A 15423-nucleotide genomic window follows, 5' to 3' on the forward strand; every position below is an offset into this window, starting at 1 on the left:
GAACAACTTTTTGAGAGGCCTAACAACAAAAACAAGAACTATATTTGGGGGGAGTAATTGCCTACTTGGTTAGATTATAAGATTTGTACTTATATCTCGGCTATCAAATTCCCACTAGAGTAATTTGGAACTTCTAGAGTAATTTGAAACTTGGAAGTGGAGATTTTCTTATTCTTCCCTTCTAATTTTTATGGGGTTTGCCCACTTACACCAAGCTGAATGGATCTGTGCGAGATTCTTCAATTGATATGCGAGTGGTCATAATATAGTTCTTGGTATTGATATTGGGCTCAGGTAATGCTCTAGTTTATTAGGGTAAGTTTATTGGTGAGTCTTGAGTGGAGTCTTCACCCACATATAAAACTTGTGTTTTTTGCAATAATGTGGTGCAAGACTATATATAGTGGTTTTGAGATGAGTTTTGAAATCCAAAACTCATCAAATTAAAGACTCTATATATTGAAAAAGAATACTGATTTTTTTTTGTTGGCCAATGATGAGCTGCCAACTCATCAGCTCAAAATAGTTATTGATATTTTAATAATGAGTGTTAATATTTTTTAGGAGGGTAAGTGAGTCTGAAGTGATCGAGTTTAAAAAAATGCGTTAAATTGGAGAAACTTTAGTATGAGTCTAAATAATAAAAAAAAAAAAAAAATTAAAGTTAGTGGAAAGTTGACGTGGCAGAGTATGGTGTGTAAGTTTAGGTCTTGGGATAAATTTACCCTTACTTGAAATACAATAATTGTGCATGAACCTAATTACACTGATTTGTACATTATATAAATATGCGTTCTTAAATTTATGCTTACTAAATTAAAAAATATATGAATGCTTATTTTTAGTCATAAAGGCTACATATAACTTTACCTTTATAATAATGTCCATGCTTTTAAGTATGTCTGTTAAATGCAATATAATAATATATCAAAATTGCATATTAACTTGTAACTGGTGTATGTTCTAATTTGCTGGTCTAATGTTAGTTAAAAACCTAAACATCGCTTACATAGTTTTTTTTCTTTTTGGAAAATTCTCTTTGGTAACCACAAACTTTTAATTTTTCTCGGTGATAAAGCCTAAATTTTTTTATTATCAATGGTAATCACGAATTAATATTACTAAGTTAATGATAACTTAAGTTAAACAATTTGTTAATTCCTTTACCATGGTTTAGCTATTGAACTACAAAAAGACATAACTACCCCAACCAATTCTTTCTTCTTTTCTTTCCCCTTCCATAATTCTTTCTTGCTTATTCCTTTCTCTTTCCTTCTCCCCGTTGCACCTCCCTATCCAACCACCACCGCCATTGTTAAACTACTTGTTAAGGTCGGAATCGAAGCGAACTCAGAGTGACGCAACTTTTGCGCTGTATAACCTCTCACTTGATCATAGCAACCGAGTGAAACTCTTGAAGCAATTCAACGCAGATGACGTCCAGCGACCAGCCACCTCCTCCCCCTATCGGTGTCCAGCCTCCCCCACCTCTGGATGGCGACTTGCTGCCATTCGAACCGCAAAACCCCAGCGAATTCAACAACAAAACTCCGACAAATTCGACCCAAAACCAACAAGTTTGACCACTAATTCGACAAATTCAACCCCAAAAATCAACAAATTCGACCCAAAAAATTAACAAATTCGATCCCAAAATCAACAAATTCGACCCCAAAATCAACAAATTCGACCCCAAAATCACCAAAAACCCTAGAAATTTCAAGCAAAAATCGGGGAAGGAGATCAGAGGGAATCGGAGAAGGGGGGAGGGTGGCTGATTTCGACAAGGGAGTATGGCTGATTCTCCGCCGGGGGAGGGGGTTGAGACGCCGTCAGCCGGGCCGAGCTGAGCGCCGGCAAGGGGAGGGGGGCTGGCGGTTGGCTGGGGAGGGGTTTTGGATTTATTTTTGTAAAAAAAAATAATTTGAAGTGTATTTAATGATGGTTAATTATTTAATGATGTTTTAATATCATTAATCTTACTATTAGCTTAGTAATATTAATTCGTGATTATCATTAATAATTAAAAGTTTCAGGCTTTTAAATAAAAGTTTATAATTACGAGAGAGAATTTCCTTTTTGTTTAATGTTTTTTTAAAGACTCTAATCAATTCAAACATCAATTTTTACATAAAACACTTGAAAATAAGGGAGATACTTAAATGAATTGAATCTTCACCTTCAAATCTCCTCAATTACATTAAAATTTAAAACAAGAGTAATCAAATCAGCCAAACATTAACTTGGGAGTATAAAACATGAAAAAGTACTCCGTAGTAGGTTGATATCTTCTCAGCTTCCAAATTGAAAAATACAATAGATACTCTAATACAAAATCAACGAAGGACAAAAAGTAAGTGGATACATTAAGTGTACCACAGCTCATCACTAAATTAAAAAACCTTAATCGATCTGTCAAGTTTACGTCACACCAAATTATTAATTACATTAAACCCCAAAACAGAAAAATTAATACAAATAAGCGGCGACTTGCAACCGAGATACCTCTATTAGTAAATCAAAAACATTATTTCTCTTTATAAAGCCACCAAATATATCTCATCAATTTATTCAACTTCTAATCTCTAATTTTCCTTCTCTAAATTGATCGAGATTTTTCTTTTTTAATTTCTAGTAATCGAATTCAAATCTTTGTGGACTAAATTGAAGATGAAGGGCTATTGACCAACAACATTTATGCATGTCTTTGATATTCAAACATCTAGCTTCTCCAAGCCCGGTAATATTTCTATTCTCCATCATCCCTCTTTTAAGCGTTTGTTATTTGCATATATTCATAAACATTAAATATATTTCTTAAATATATGAATTTGAAACTATTTTGCCTTTGGTTGTTAATTGTTTATTTATTTATTTATTTTTCTTTTTTACTTTACTTTCATATATAGACTATGCATGTTTAATTAACATTTTCAATGTTTAGCTATATATATGATGAGTACTTCCTAGTTTTATTCACCTCGCTTGGCCTTAGTTATGTTTTAAGGTAGTTTGTTGTAATAAAGGGTAAGTTCTTGTATGTAAGCTAAGGGAGAAGTTGTAAGAGCCGTACGTTTTATGATCAAAAAATTGATAGATTGATGTATGTTGATTTTGTATCTAAATCGAATAAGTATATACGTGTATTCTTTTGATATATTAAAATCAAAGTCAAAGATTGATGAAACTTCGCAATCAGACTACAACCTTAGAAAAATTATTTCATTAATAGAAGATTAATACGGCATCTATAATAAAAATTAAATCCAGCATGCATATAAATCATGTAAGATCCTAATTGGGCAAAATCATGATCATTGTGTATGAGATATGAATGTAATTTTAATCTTTACTATTGCATTACTTCAACCTATAATAATTAGTAATGCAATTGTTGATGAACGTAGCTTTTATAATTTTTATTATTGTATTAGAATTGAAGATGAAATTGTTGCTGTAAGATAATAAAATTAACTCACCACATATTAAACTTCTTTCTCCATCCCCTCTTTTTAACCCCGCTAGGGACTTTGTTACTTTTTAAATGACATGATCACTTAATATTTACACACAATATATTACTTCTGTTTGTTAGTTGACACATTTTAATTTGACTTTAGCACTATTCACACACTCCCCTTTGATCATATTTAGTGTTTTATACGTAATGAAAAATATACTCATGTGGGATCTTGTTGGATTCATCAGGATATATATTTTCAAAATATCAACTTTTCATAATTTTTTATTATCGGTTAAAGATATTAATGGTTGAATTTGTGCACTTGCAAACATGACTACAGAAACGTGTCAACTAAAAAGAAACGGAGGAAGTATATCTTATACAAATGAGACTTATTGGTGTATATTAATGGTTGAATTTGTGCACTGACAAACATGACTAAAGAAACGTGTCAACTAAAAAGAAACGGAGGAAGTATATCTTATACAAATGAGACTAATTGGTGTATATTCTCTATAAATTTGATTGGGTAGTTGATGAGATCTATATTTGAAGTCAAAGTTATGTGTTGACTAGCTTCATACAAGATTGTTCCAATTATTAATTAAAGAGTATAGTATTGAGTACCATTGCATTAATTTTGATACCAATGTCTTTAAAAAACAAAGTAACAAAACTAAAATTTACTATAATGTTACATATTCATCAATTCATGCATAATGTCTTTTTAGATGCGAGGATTTTCATTGTACGGTCAGTTAGCAATGAAGGTCATTTTTGGGCCCATGTGCTCACAGGATACAAGCACATGAGCAAAGAAATTATTAATTAATAATCTTAAATGTAACATGTACAAGCTACAAGTCTTACAACTGAACGTGCATGGAAAATTGCCTTTAGGTGCTAATTGTTGTCACGATCTTGTTTGCGCAGATCATTTTGCGAGTAAAGATTGTTACATGTGGTACGTATAACACAAAGTTTTATGAACAACAATTTAAATGGCCAATTGCTTGATGAAAAAAGTGAGTTAAACTTAGCAATGTGCTGGTTGCTTCTTGGGATGTGGCCATTGCTAAAAAGAAGGGCAAGTTTTCGAGTTCGACAAGCCGGAGGAGCTTCATACAGTGGTAGCTAATGAGGATCATATAACTTAAAAAGTGTTGCACTATATTGGTTAGTTCAGTTTTGTTTTAAAACATCATAACTTTTAAAATACTAATCCTGGCTGATGGAAACTGTTGCCTTAAGGCAAATGCTCAAAAATCTCTGCACTAGTTCTCAATGGAGCTATGCTGTGTTTTGGAAACTTCAACAAGTAGAAAACTACAAGTAAGATATTCTTTCGTTTTTGGTGCATGTCACAATTTTTTTATGTTAAGTGAAATTTCAACAATGGTTTATTGCAAATATATTTTGATCCTGACCTCAAATAGTCACTAATACTATATTTTGTGATGATCTAATAAAAAAGTCATCATTTTCTCAAAAGTATACTTTGTACTATGCTATACTTCGTATAATGGAAATGTGATGTCTTTCCCCAATATAAGGGGACATAACGTAGCATTGTGACATATCCTTAATTAATTATGTGGAATTTAGAACCCCAGAAAGACCAAAAGGGTACAGTTGCACATTAAGACTACATGCGTCGGATTGAATATATATAAGTATAGAGCCATATAAATCCTTGCTAATTTATTGATAGGTTATAAAAATGATTGTTGATAAACTCATTTGTTCATCATCATATATTCATTATTACTTGAAAATTTCATTAGGGTTTTGACCTGTGAAGACGTGTATTGTGACTCCGAAAAGTCGTTACAGCAACCATGTCAAAGCATATTAAGCGATCCTAATAACTCAAGACAAGAAGATGTACAAAGTTTTGGATATGGAACTAATATATGCAATGATGTACATTCCTTGGGAGTAGGCTATCCTATTGGATTTGCAGTTGCTGATATGTCATGTTGTCAATATTTGCTAGGAGAGGGGTATATATGATCTTTCTCTTTTATACTACTTCGAATTTATTTATTTTGGAAGAATAATGGATGCAATTCTGTATGTTATGATTATTATGATTGGGTGTTTGTTCGTTTGAATATGGAGATCGACTAGACTATATAGAGAGTTAGTCAAGCAACAGCTTTACCAAGGAGTTGGGTAATAGGAGGTTGAACTCTGAGATTTAAAAGTATGACTTATTTTTCATAAATGGAAAGAATTTTGGAGAATATTATATTAAAAATGGTATTAAAATATTTTTTCCATGATGTCTCATGCAAATTGAACAATGAATAGCCAGTAACACAATAAGTTTCCAATTACAAATTGTAACATAACTCTCAAATACATACATTATCTAATTCTCTAATTCCCAAATTCCCAATCCCACATACCAATCTCAATGTCGTGCAGGCCTTATGTTTATTGATGTAATTATAAGTACAACTTGACGTGCTTGCCAATTAATTGTAATTCTCGCTTGAATTTATATTAATCAGGATGGTGGGAAGAGTGGCATTCGCAGAGAGTAATTTCTGGATTTATTCAGACGACATTGAATCAATTGAGCTCATTTCCAACTTAGGGGTGAGTTTTGACTTGTTTAATTTGCATGACAATTTTAATTTTCCTAACTTAATGCTGGTTTTTTTTTTTTTTTTTTTTTTTTTTTTTTTTTTTTTTTTTTTTCTTTTTTGTAAGCAGTATGCTGATGATTGGCTTCTTCCCATTGGAGCAGGAATCAAGGTGAGTTGATTTGAATGATTTCATCATACAAAATTGATACTCCATATTATAATATCCATCTCACTAATAGAGTATACGAGTAATTATCAAGTTCATATTCAATTGTGCTCGTATTAATTAAACTTTTTAATCTGATTTCAACTCAACTTGCAACTAACCCGAAATTAATTCATATTACAAATATATCGAATTTAATTTAAATAATAACAATTAATGAAATATCTTAATATGACCTGAACTAAACTGAATCCATCCTTGTTGCAAACTTGCACGACCCATCAATTCTATATGACCTGAACTAATTTGAACCAACATTAACAACCTGCTTGCCAAGGTGCATCAATCATCTAGGAGACATTTGGCTCACTTGTTTGCTTATATTTGTGCAGACAACATTACTAGCACCTTTGTTACCAAATGGAGTTTTGCAATTGGGCTCGTTTGAAAAGGTGACTAATCAACAAACTTGTTTTCTGTTAAAAAATATGGCATTATATGATTCAAATCCCTCTAACAATGTTGCTCCTACAAGTTAAATTAAGGTACTACTAATGCATATGTTGAAGAATAAATAGTGCTTATGTATCTATACATGTGTACCCCTGAATCACTTTAGTATTTTGCATGTGTTGAAAAACAAATGGGCTTGTATTGGATGCTTTGCAAAATTCAATTACAGTTCATATGTAAGTTGTGTTTGAAATTGAACAACACGAACCTTAAGCTGAACAAAAAGAGTACACAAATATATTCTTCATATGTCCATGATTACTTGTCACATCGTCTAAACCTCTTATAAAAGCTAAAAAGTATAATTAAGGATGTGACATGATTTTACATAAATATACTCTATTATGTTTTAAAGGTCATAACTTTTTCAAGACGGCCCAAAAAAGTACATACAAATATGTTCGTTTGCTGAGATAATGGGCTTAGCTTGACTTATAGTCATGTTTCGTCTAGATACTAATACTGTAACCTATTTTTATTTTTTGGGAACTAATACTATAACCTGGTCTGTACGTCTTATGCTGCTTTCTCTGTTACTAGTGTGAAGTGTGGTATGACAGTGGCAATTTATGATATCTCATTGGCAGATTTTGATCCAAACTTGGTTTTTTTATTTTGATTTTAGTATCTTTAAATTGTTCACTTTTATGAAAGTATGAAGCTTATACCTTATTTTTATAATAACTGATTAGGTTGATGAAAGTCTAGCCGTTTGTGCTGATATAAGAGATAGATTCTTCACTCTTACCTACATGCCAACCATCGCGTTACCTAGTTATGTTGATGATCATCTTCTTTGCTCGTCGATTCTGATGGCTGTACCAGAAAACAACAATGAATCATCTTTCACTTACAACAACCTACGAAGTATGGAATATGAGGATACAAATATAATTCATGATGCAGAATTCATAGAAAATGATTTGCCAGCCACTTATGATCAACTTGTTCCTTTCATGGAGGAAAATTTTCTCGAACTTGAGGAAATTTCCTGCATTATTGATGATCAGAATATGTTTTATCCATACTTGAATACCAATATCGAACCAATTACAAGCGAGCCTTTTAGTACTGATACACCATCTGCAACAGCAATGTGGATGTTTTCTTGCCATGAAGAAGATTTCAATGATGCCATAGTCTCTGAAGAATCGTCTGGTGGTATATGTTCTGATTCTGTTCTCAAACAAGTGAATTGTTCAACTGCAGCTGGATTTGCAGTAAATCACACTAACAGCAGAAATCTCAACGATTTCCCCATAGATTGTTTGTCAGAAGAGGCAGCAGAAATGTGGATGTTTTCTAGAGATGAAGAATTTGATGGTGCTAGAGTCTCTGCAGAAACATGTACTGAGAGTTGTTCTGATCCGGTTCCCAGAGAAGTAAAATTTCCTCCGACGGTTGAATCAGGAGTAGGCCTCAATAGCAGCAGAAATCTCAGTGATTTCCCTAGAGACTGTGAGCTACAAGCAGCACTTCTTCAGCCAGTTTTCAGAATGTCTGAAGACAGGCACTTGGGATGCACTTACAAGGAAAATGTGTACTCTAATGAAGGAGTTTGTTTTTCAGCAGTGGAATCGTGTGGACTAGTTGATGAACGTGGTAAACAAGAACATCTTTTGGAAGATGTGGTTGCTACTTTGATTAATAATTCCTATGACAGTACTAGTTTTAATCGCTGTGATACTAGCAAATCATCTGTAACCTCATTGGCAGAGACGACTCCTGATACTATTTCAGCACCAGAGGAGTGCAACACTATGTCAGACCACCAAAGCATGTTTGGTATGACTTCAGTCCCCTCATTGGAGAGCTTAGAAAGTGCAGCTGTTGAAGATAAGCAACTACTCGAATGTGCTTCTAAGTTGCTTGAAGATAAGAATGTCAAGAAGCCCATAAACAGCAGGGGCAAGAAGGAGAAACCAAAGGGTAATGATAGACCGAGACCAAGAGATAGACAGCTCATTCAAGATAGACTCAAAGTGTTGCGCAAATTAGTCCCTGATGGTGCAAATGTCAGTAGCTCTAGTAAACTTACTTGTTAGTCCAAATTAGTCCCTGATGGTGCAATCATCTGTAAAATTCTCTATATTTTTTTGTGCTTTACAGAGTAGCATTGATGGGCTGCTAGACCAAACTGCAAAGCATATGATGTTCTTAAAAAGCGTGACAGAACGAGCAGAGAAAATGAAACACTTCATAAGTCAAGAGGTACATGAGCACTTAAAACTACTACTATATATGCTTTTAGATTTCAAGAAAATCCTATTTGTATGTATCTTCGAACTACTGTAACACTTTGAGCAGGGTACAGAACCTACCATACTCACATGTGTTACAATTAGCAAGTTTTGTTATCCTTCAAAGCAATGATGCTCGTGACAAGTGGATTTTTAATTTGGAATCGGATGAAGAGGCAGGAGGAGTGATGCTTGATCCAAGGCAAAAAAAACTACTTGCTGAGGCTGCTATCCTGCTGATTTCGCAAACATAAGCTTCTTCTCTTGGCCCTATATCCTTCAAAGAACATGAAATTTCCAACAATAAAAATGACATTTTTGAACTTTCTGCAGGATAATGCTTCTGTAGAAGGTGGAAATGACTTTAAAGCATGCCCTATTATTGTAAAAGATTTGGAACACCCTAATCAATTTCTGATACAGGTAATTGCATGTTATCATACTTTTACTGAACTTTGAATCATCCAAAAAAAACGGGTGAATTAGAAATTAACTAAACTAAATGGCTTTTCTATATACCTTTTTGAACAGATGGTCTGCAATAATGAAGGAGCCTTCTTTGAGATAGCAGAAGTAATGCGCAAATTAAAACTAACCATCTTGAAAGGGGCCATGGAAAATCGTCGCAACAAGTGGACAAGCTTCATAGTTGAAGTACTACACATAACTCCATAGTTGTTATATATTCCATCAATTACTTGCAATCTTTTCTTACTAAACATTCGCGGTATATTGGTTACAGGCTTCAAAGGGGTTTAACAGATTGGACATATTCTGGCCTCTGATGCGAATAATACAGCAAAATGGGAACTGGATGACAGACCAACTGTGTCCTTAAATATGTATTTCTTTTCGGCGTTGGCTAAGAAGTGGCAATGAAGGAGAACATGATAGAGTGATATCTAAGTTATTTACAAGAACGTAAACTCTATGTTCAACAGTGAAAGAAAGTTGTTAGTATGTACAATAAGTCAATTAGTTAGTATCTAGCAAGCTAAATTTAGAAGTCTTAATACAACAGTTTCACTCAGATCAGCTTCATTATTTGGATGCATAATTGTCATTTGTTTGTTTCGTTATTAGTCTTTTGGGTTAATTAGTCGATAATTAGCGCGTCAATGCTTGGAGTGAAGTTGGCAGGACATTATTATTACTCCCTCCATGTTTAAATAAATGAAACGTATTGACTTTCACGGAGTTTTAGGAAGGTTAATTGAATTTATTAAAATAATAGGTGGTGGGGTATAAGTTGAGGAGAGAGAAGAGAGTAAAGGGTTTTGATGGGACCATTAGTTAGTAGTATGTTATTAAAAACTATAGAGAATATCATTAAAAAAAATAGAGAGAAGTTACCTAAAAAAGGAAACGTGTCATTTATTTAAACACGACCGGAAAAAGAAAACGTTTCATTTACTTAGATAAGGGCTTGTTCATTAAATTTTATATATTATTTTTAAGGATTAATACCGTTTTTTAATCCCAACTTTGCTCAATTTACTTTAAATAATCCCAACTTTCGATTATTCAACAATAATCCCAACTTTCACTTGCGTTTCCTTTCTTCAATCCCAAACCGGTCAACGAAAGTCAATGACCTCTTATTCTAGATCACTTGACACGTGTCAAGTTGTAATTGGTTCAAAAAATTAAAAAAAAAAATTAAAAAAAATGAAGAAAAATTTAATAAAAAACAAGAAAAAAAACACTACTAGAAATAGGCAATTTTCCGAGGGACTATCTCCGACGGACTATAATTTCGTCGGAAAATTTGAAATTTCCGGCGGAAATTAGAGTCGTAGGAAAAATCCGTCGGAAAAGAAACGTTCCGACGGAAAAATCTGTAGGAAATATTCCGACGGATTTTATTTCCCTCGGAATATTCAAGTTCCGAGGGAATATTCTGTTGGAACCTGAAATTCCGAGGGAATAATTTCCGTCGGAAGGCTGCAACAATTAAAAAAAATGACGTTAGGTTCCAAAAAAAACAGAACAGCAACTGCGCAAAAGAAGAAGAGGAAGAGAGAGAAAGGGAGAAGGAGAAAGAAGAAGAGAGAGAGGGAGAAAAGAGAGTGTCGCCGCCACCACCACCCCGCCGCTAGGATGCCGCCGGTAAGTGTTTTAGATTTTTTTTTTTTTTACATTTTTGCTAAAAAACCCTAACCACCACCACCATTTCACCTAGGCTTCACCGGAATTCACCACACCCACTGCCGGTTTTCACCACAACCACCAAGAGTCGAAGCCGCCGCCGTTGAATAGTGGTAAGTGGTGTTTGTTTTGTTGGTTTTTTTTTTAAATTCACTGTTTTGGGGTTTTTGGTGTTTTTTCGATTTTTTTTTTTTTTTTTTTTTTTTTGGAGTTTTTACTAACCTCAAATGTGAACTTCGTAGCCTTGAACAGCAGCCGGCCGTCGGTCTACAACCAGACGACGCCCAGTCGCCAGTCTACAACCAGACGACGCCCAGCCTCCGCCGACACTAGGTAATATTCCCGTTTATTTATTTATTTTTTTGTTTCTTTTTTAATATAAGTTGACAACATTTATTCATTTTAAATTGCAAGCATAAACTTAGTTACTAAGTATTTAATTTGAATTATTTGTAGGATTTGTAGATTTAATCGGTTCTTTGGCAATAACAAGGGCAGATCTACAGGTTAGAGAGTATATAAAAGCTTTTATTATTGTATTAAAAATTGTAGTTTATTATTGTTTTTAGTGTAGTGTATACAATTTGTTGTATTTATATTCTAATATGTTTAAATATTTGAAAAGAATGTGTTTGTGTTATGACATGTTAGTTTAGTCTACTTTATTTAAGTTTAGTTTTTAATTGTTGTATTATAACATGTTAGTTTAGTTTAGTTTAATATAATAATGTATGTTAGTTTATTTTAATTTAGTTAGTTTAGTTTATTTAAGTTTAGTTTTTAATTATTGTATTATAACATGTTAGTTTTTTTTTAGTTTAGTTTTATATAATAATGTATGTTAGTTTACTTTAATTTAGTTTACTTTAGTTTATTTTAGTTTAGTTTACTTTAGTTTATTTTAGTTTAGTTTAGTTTAATAAAGTGTATGCTAGTTGATTAGGGGATTTTTCCCCACCAATCACCATCTGACAAGTGGACCAATCAGGTTCCGCCATGTGTCCGTCACATGGGCCAATAGGAGCCTGCCATGTGTCAAGCAATGATCCGTCCACTATGGACCAATTACGACACGACACGTGTCCTTCCCATGACACCTGGGATAACCGGTCACCTAGGCCCAACTTCCGAGGGAAGCCCAATCAGCCCAAGGTTAACATAAACCTAGATTGACACGTTTCCCGAGGTTATAAATACCTCCCTTAATCCTCATTAAGGGAGACGACACGCTAAAAACGCAGATTACACACATTAAACACTCTCACCTAGAGAGACCCAATCACTTTAATTTCCGCATTAATTACTCCTTAATCAAGTACTAACTTGACCGTCGAAGGCAGATCTCCAATCATCCGGAGCATCCGTTTGTTTTGCAGGTACAGGCGTCCGGTTCCAGTCTCGGAATTGTAACTCTCCCGCAGGACATCAGAAAACCCCGAAACATTTGGCGCCGTCTGTGGGGAGAGTACTTCTGAGATGGCATCCACGTCTGTACCGACTCCTGAAGAGAGGCGTCCCCTAGACGACCCTCAAGTTCAGTCGGACCACGATACTGAGAATGAATTTGAAGTTGAAGCTCACACAGCTTCAGACGGGACCCTAAGGGCCCGAAGTACCCGTCATACCGAAAGGAGGGAATGGGAACATCTTCAAACTGGAAGCGAGCCAGCAGGCGCACCGCCTGTTCGGCAGCAGCCGACTGATGGGTCTGCTCCCATCACAAGGAACGAACTCATGACCTTCATGAGGGACTTCAAGGGAGAAATTCAAGAGTTGATCAACAAAAAGCCGCCTGCTCTGGACAAGGAGCAGTCGGCTAAGAAACCCTCCACTTCACTGAAGAGGAAACCAGTTCAAGGGCGAGAGGCGACCCCTCATCCTAAATCTAGGAAGTGGGAGCCAGCTGCCCTTGATTTCACAAAATACCGTTTTCCTACTCCAGGAAATAGGAAACCTGTTCGTCATATTCAGGCGGACAGGTCGAGGAAAACATACACAGACGCTCGGCTACTGCTAGAGCAGAAGAAGAGTGACCGATTGTCAGAGTCGGCCTCTACTTCAAACTTCCAAGACAGTCAGCGAAATACCTCGATGAGGCATACTCAGTCGTATCATGAGGGTCAGTCAGGCGGCACCTCCCGTCAGTCCGGCTTTCATAGCGACCAGGCGGTACCAAACTTACCGTTTGTACCGCAACAACAGTATTTTTTACAGCCACCTCCGTTTGGTGGACATGCAGCAAAAAATGTCCAACCTATGGACTGGCAGCTACGGTTGCTTAGACTTGGTGAACAGCCGTCGGCCTTCTCCAAGGAAATTACTGAAGCCGCTCAGCCGGCCAAAGTGAAAAATGTATTAGTAGGCGCCTATGACGGCACTACTAACCCAGAAGACCATCTGATGGCATTCACCAACCTAATGTACCTTCAAGGGTTGGATGATCCCACTTGGTGCAAGTGTTTCCCAGCGACTCTCAAAGGAATCGCACAACAATGGTTCGGCAACCTGCCGACTGGTTGTGTAAATAACTTCAAGACGCTTGCTAACTTATTCACCTCCAACTTCGCCATGAACATCCCTGCGAAGAAGACGACCCTTGATTTAGGAACAATTCAGCAGGGCGAGAAGGAGGGGCTTCGTTCTTACATCAGGCGGTTTAACCTGATGAGAATACGTATTCAAGGGTTACCGGATGAAGTAGCCTATACTGACTTTTTCAAAGGTCTCAAAGACGGGTCGACCTTCAAATTTGATTTGATCCGAAAGAGGGTGGCGACTCTTCAAGAGGCCTTGATTGAAGCAGAAGCCTATATACAGGCGACTGATCTTTGTAGTACGGTAAAACAGTCAGACGGGAAAAGGTCCGACAAAAGAGAAGGACGACAGAAACAGTCGTCAAACAAAGACGAGAAGAGAAAAGAGGTCTGGGCGGCTGATTCCTCAAAACAGCCGGCCCAGAAAAAGAAAAAAGAATTCAAACCATACTCCCCAAAGTATGCGTTTAACAAGGATAGCCAATTTATCCTAAAGGAAATCAAGGGACGGATCTCAATTGAGAAGTCGGTCCCCATGAAGGGTTCTGCAATCAATCGGAACCAAGAAAAATTCTGTGATTATCATGAAGATGTTGGTCATCACACCAATGACTGCATCAGTCTCATGCGGTATCTGGACCGCCTGGCTGAGCAAGGTGATCTTGACATTTATGTCAAGAAATCTACGGGGAACACTTCCTCAAAAAAGCAGTCGACCAAAAAGAATCAACAGGACGACAGCTCCGATACAGATGATGCAGTCGTCTACACCATTGCAGGCGGCTTCCCAGGAGGCGGCCCCACTATTAGGGGCAACAAAGACAATATCAGGCGGTTAGATGTAAATTCCGTTCACCAAGAACGACCCTCCAAATATTCATTTCCTGAGATTGTCATCACTGAAGAAGATCTAGGAGGGGTAAGAGGGCCGCATGACGACCCTATCGTTATTGAATGTAAAGTGGCCAACCAAAGAGTTGGCCGAATCCTCATAGATACCGGAAGCTCCTCAGTAGAAAATGTCTGTCGAAACTAAAATATCAGACTGATTGCATACATCCGGCATCCCACCCTTTAGTAGGGTTTGGAGGAGGAGTCGTCCACCTAGTGGGACGAGTGGATTTACCCATCCGCCTGGGCGAAAAAGGGGAAGGACGACACATGGTAGTCCGGTTCCTGGTAGTAGAAGAACTCTCGGCCTACAACATGATTATGGGACGACCAACCCTGAATAATTCCAAGGCTGTTATAATCCCATCTCTTATGTTGCTCAAGTTTAAGAGGGATAATGGAACAGTCGGGTCCCTAAGGAGAGATCAGAAGATGGCCCGAGAGTTCTATCTCTCGGATGTCAAGCCCACTGTTATGGCCACTGGGTCAAGTGGTGGAAAAACAGACCTTGACAATGTCAAGAAGAGTGCGCCTGTTCAAGAGGCAGGCGGCAAGAAGAGAAAGGCAGCCCAGACGGGGGCCGCAAGAAAAGACAGAAAACAACAATCATTGGCAGAGGAGCGGTCGGATGAATTCCGCCCTCAGCCGGCTGGTGAGCATACGGACTTGATCTTAGACGACTCACGTCCCGAGCGAACAGTCAAAGTTGGGACGACTGCTCTGAGAGTCCTGGGTGACGACTTTCACAAACTATTGAAAGAATACAAGGACATCTTTGCATTCGAAGTCCAAGAAATGCCAAGCATTAGTCCTGATCTGGCGGTACATAAACTGGTCGTGGATCCGAAAAAGAAGCCGGTACGGCAGAAGAAGC

The 15423-nt window shown here is 36.5% G+C and overlaps 1 protein-coding gene across 4 annotated transcripts; it reads left to right on the top strand.

Moving 5' to 3' along the window:
* The first annotated feature begins 882 nt into the window (after positions 1-882).
* LOC110697851 lies at positions 883-10033 on the top strand. 4 transcript variants are annotated; one of them, XM_021875265.1, is made up of 11 exons: positions 2256-2740; positions 4397-4795; positions 5248-5466; positions 5980-6067; positions 6185-6226; positions 6616-6675; positions 7429-8751; positions 8846-8947; positions 9310-9399; positions 9508-9630; positions 9719-10033. In XM_021875265.1, exons 2-11 carry the CDS (start codon positions 4695-4697, stop codon positions 9812-9814), a joined length of 2244 nt encoding a protein of 747 aa, XP_021730957.1. In that variant the 5' UTR covers positions 2256-2740; positions 4397-4694; the 3' UTR covers positions 9815-10033. The 4 variants fall into 4 exon arrangements, 3 of the variants coding, with proteins under 3 accessions (XP_021730949.1, XP_021730965.1, XP_021730957.1); XM_021875257.1 differs by having other exon boundaries at positions 899-2740; positions 5980-6226; XR_002506595.1 differs by lacking the exon at positions 9719-10033 and having other exon boundaries at positions 883-2740; positions 5980-6226; positions 9044-9399; positions 9508-9609.
* The last annotated feature ends 5390 nt before the right edge of the window (positions 10034-15423 follow it).

The sequence above is a fragment of the Chenopodium quinoa genome, unplaced genomic scaffold (genome assembly GCF_001683475.1).
Source record: "Chenopodium quinoa cultivar QQ74 unplaced genomic scaffold, ASM168347v1, whole genome shotgun sequence".
Lineage (NCBI taxonomy): Eukaryota > Viridiplantae > Streptophyta > Magnoliopsida > Caryophyllales > Amaranthaceae > Chenopodium > Chenopodium quinoa.

Bases quoted from the DNA above. Each gene is read 5' to 3' on its own strand.
- LOC110697851 (XM_021875257.1), top strand. From the start codon at position 4,695: ATGGAAACTGTTGCCTTAAGGCAAATGCTCAAAAATCTCTGCACTAGT. The intron at 8,948-9,309 runs GTACATGAGCAC...AACTTTCTGCAG, and splicing joins AACACTTCATAAGTCAAGAG to GATAATGCTTCTGTAGAAGG. The intron at 9,631-9,718 runs GTACTACACATA...TATTGGTTACAG, and splicing joins GGACAAGCTTCATAGTTGAA to GCTTCAAAGGGGTTTAACAG.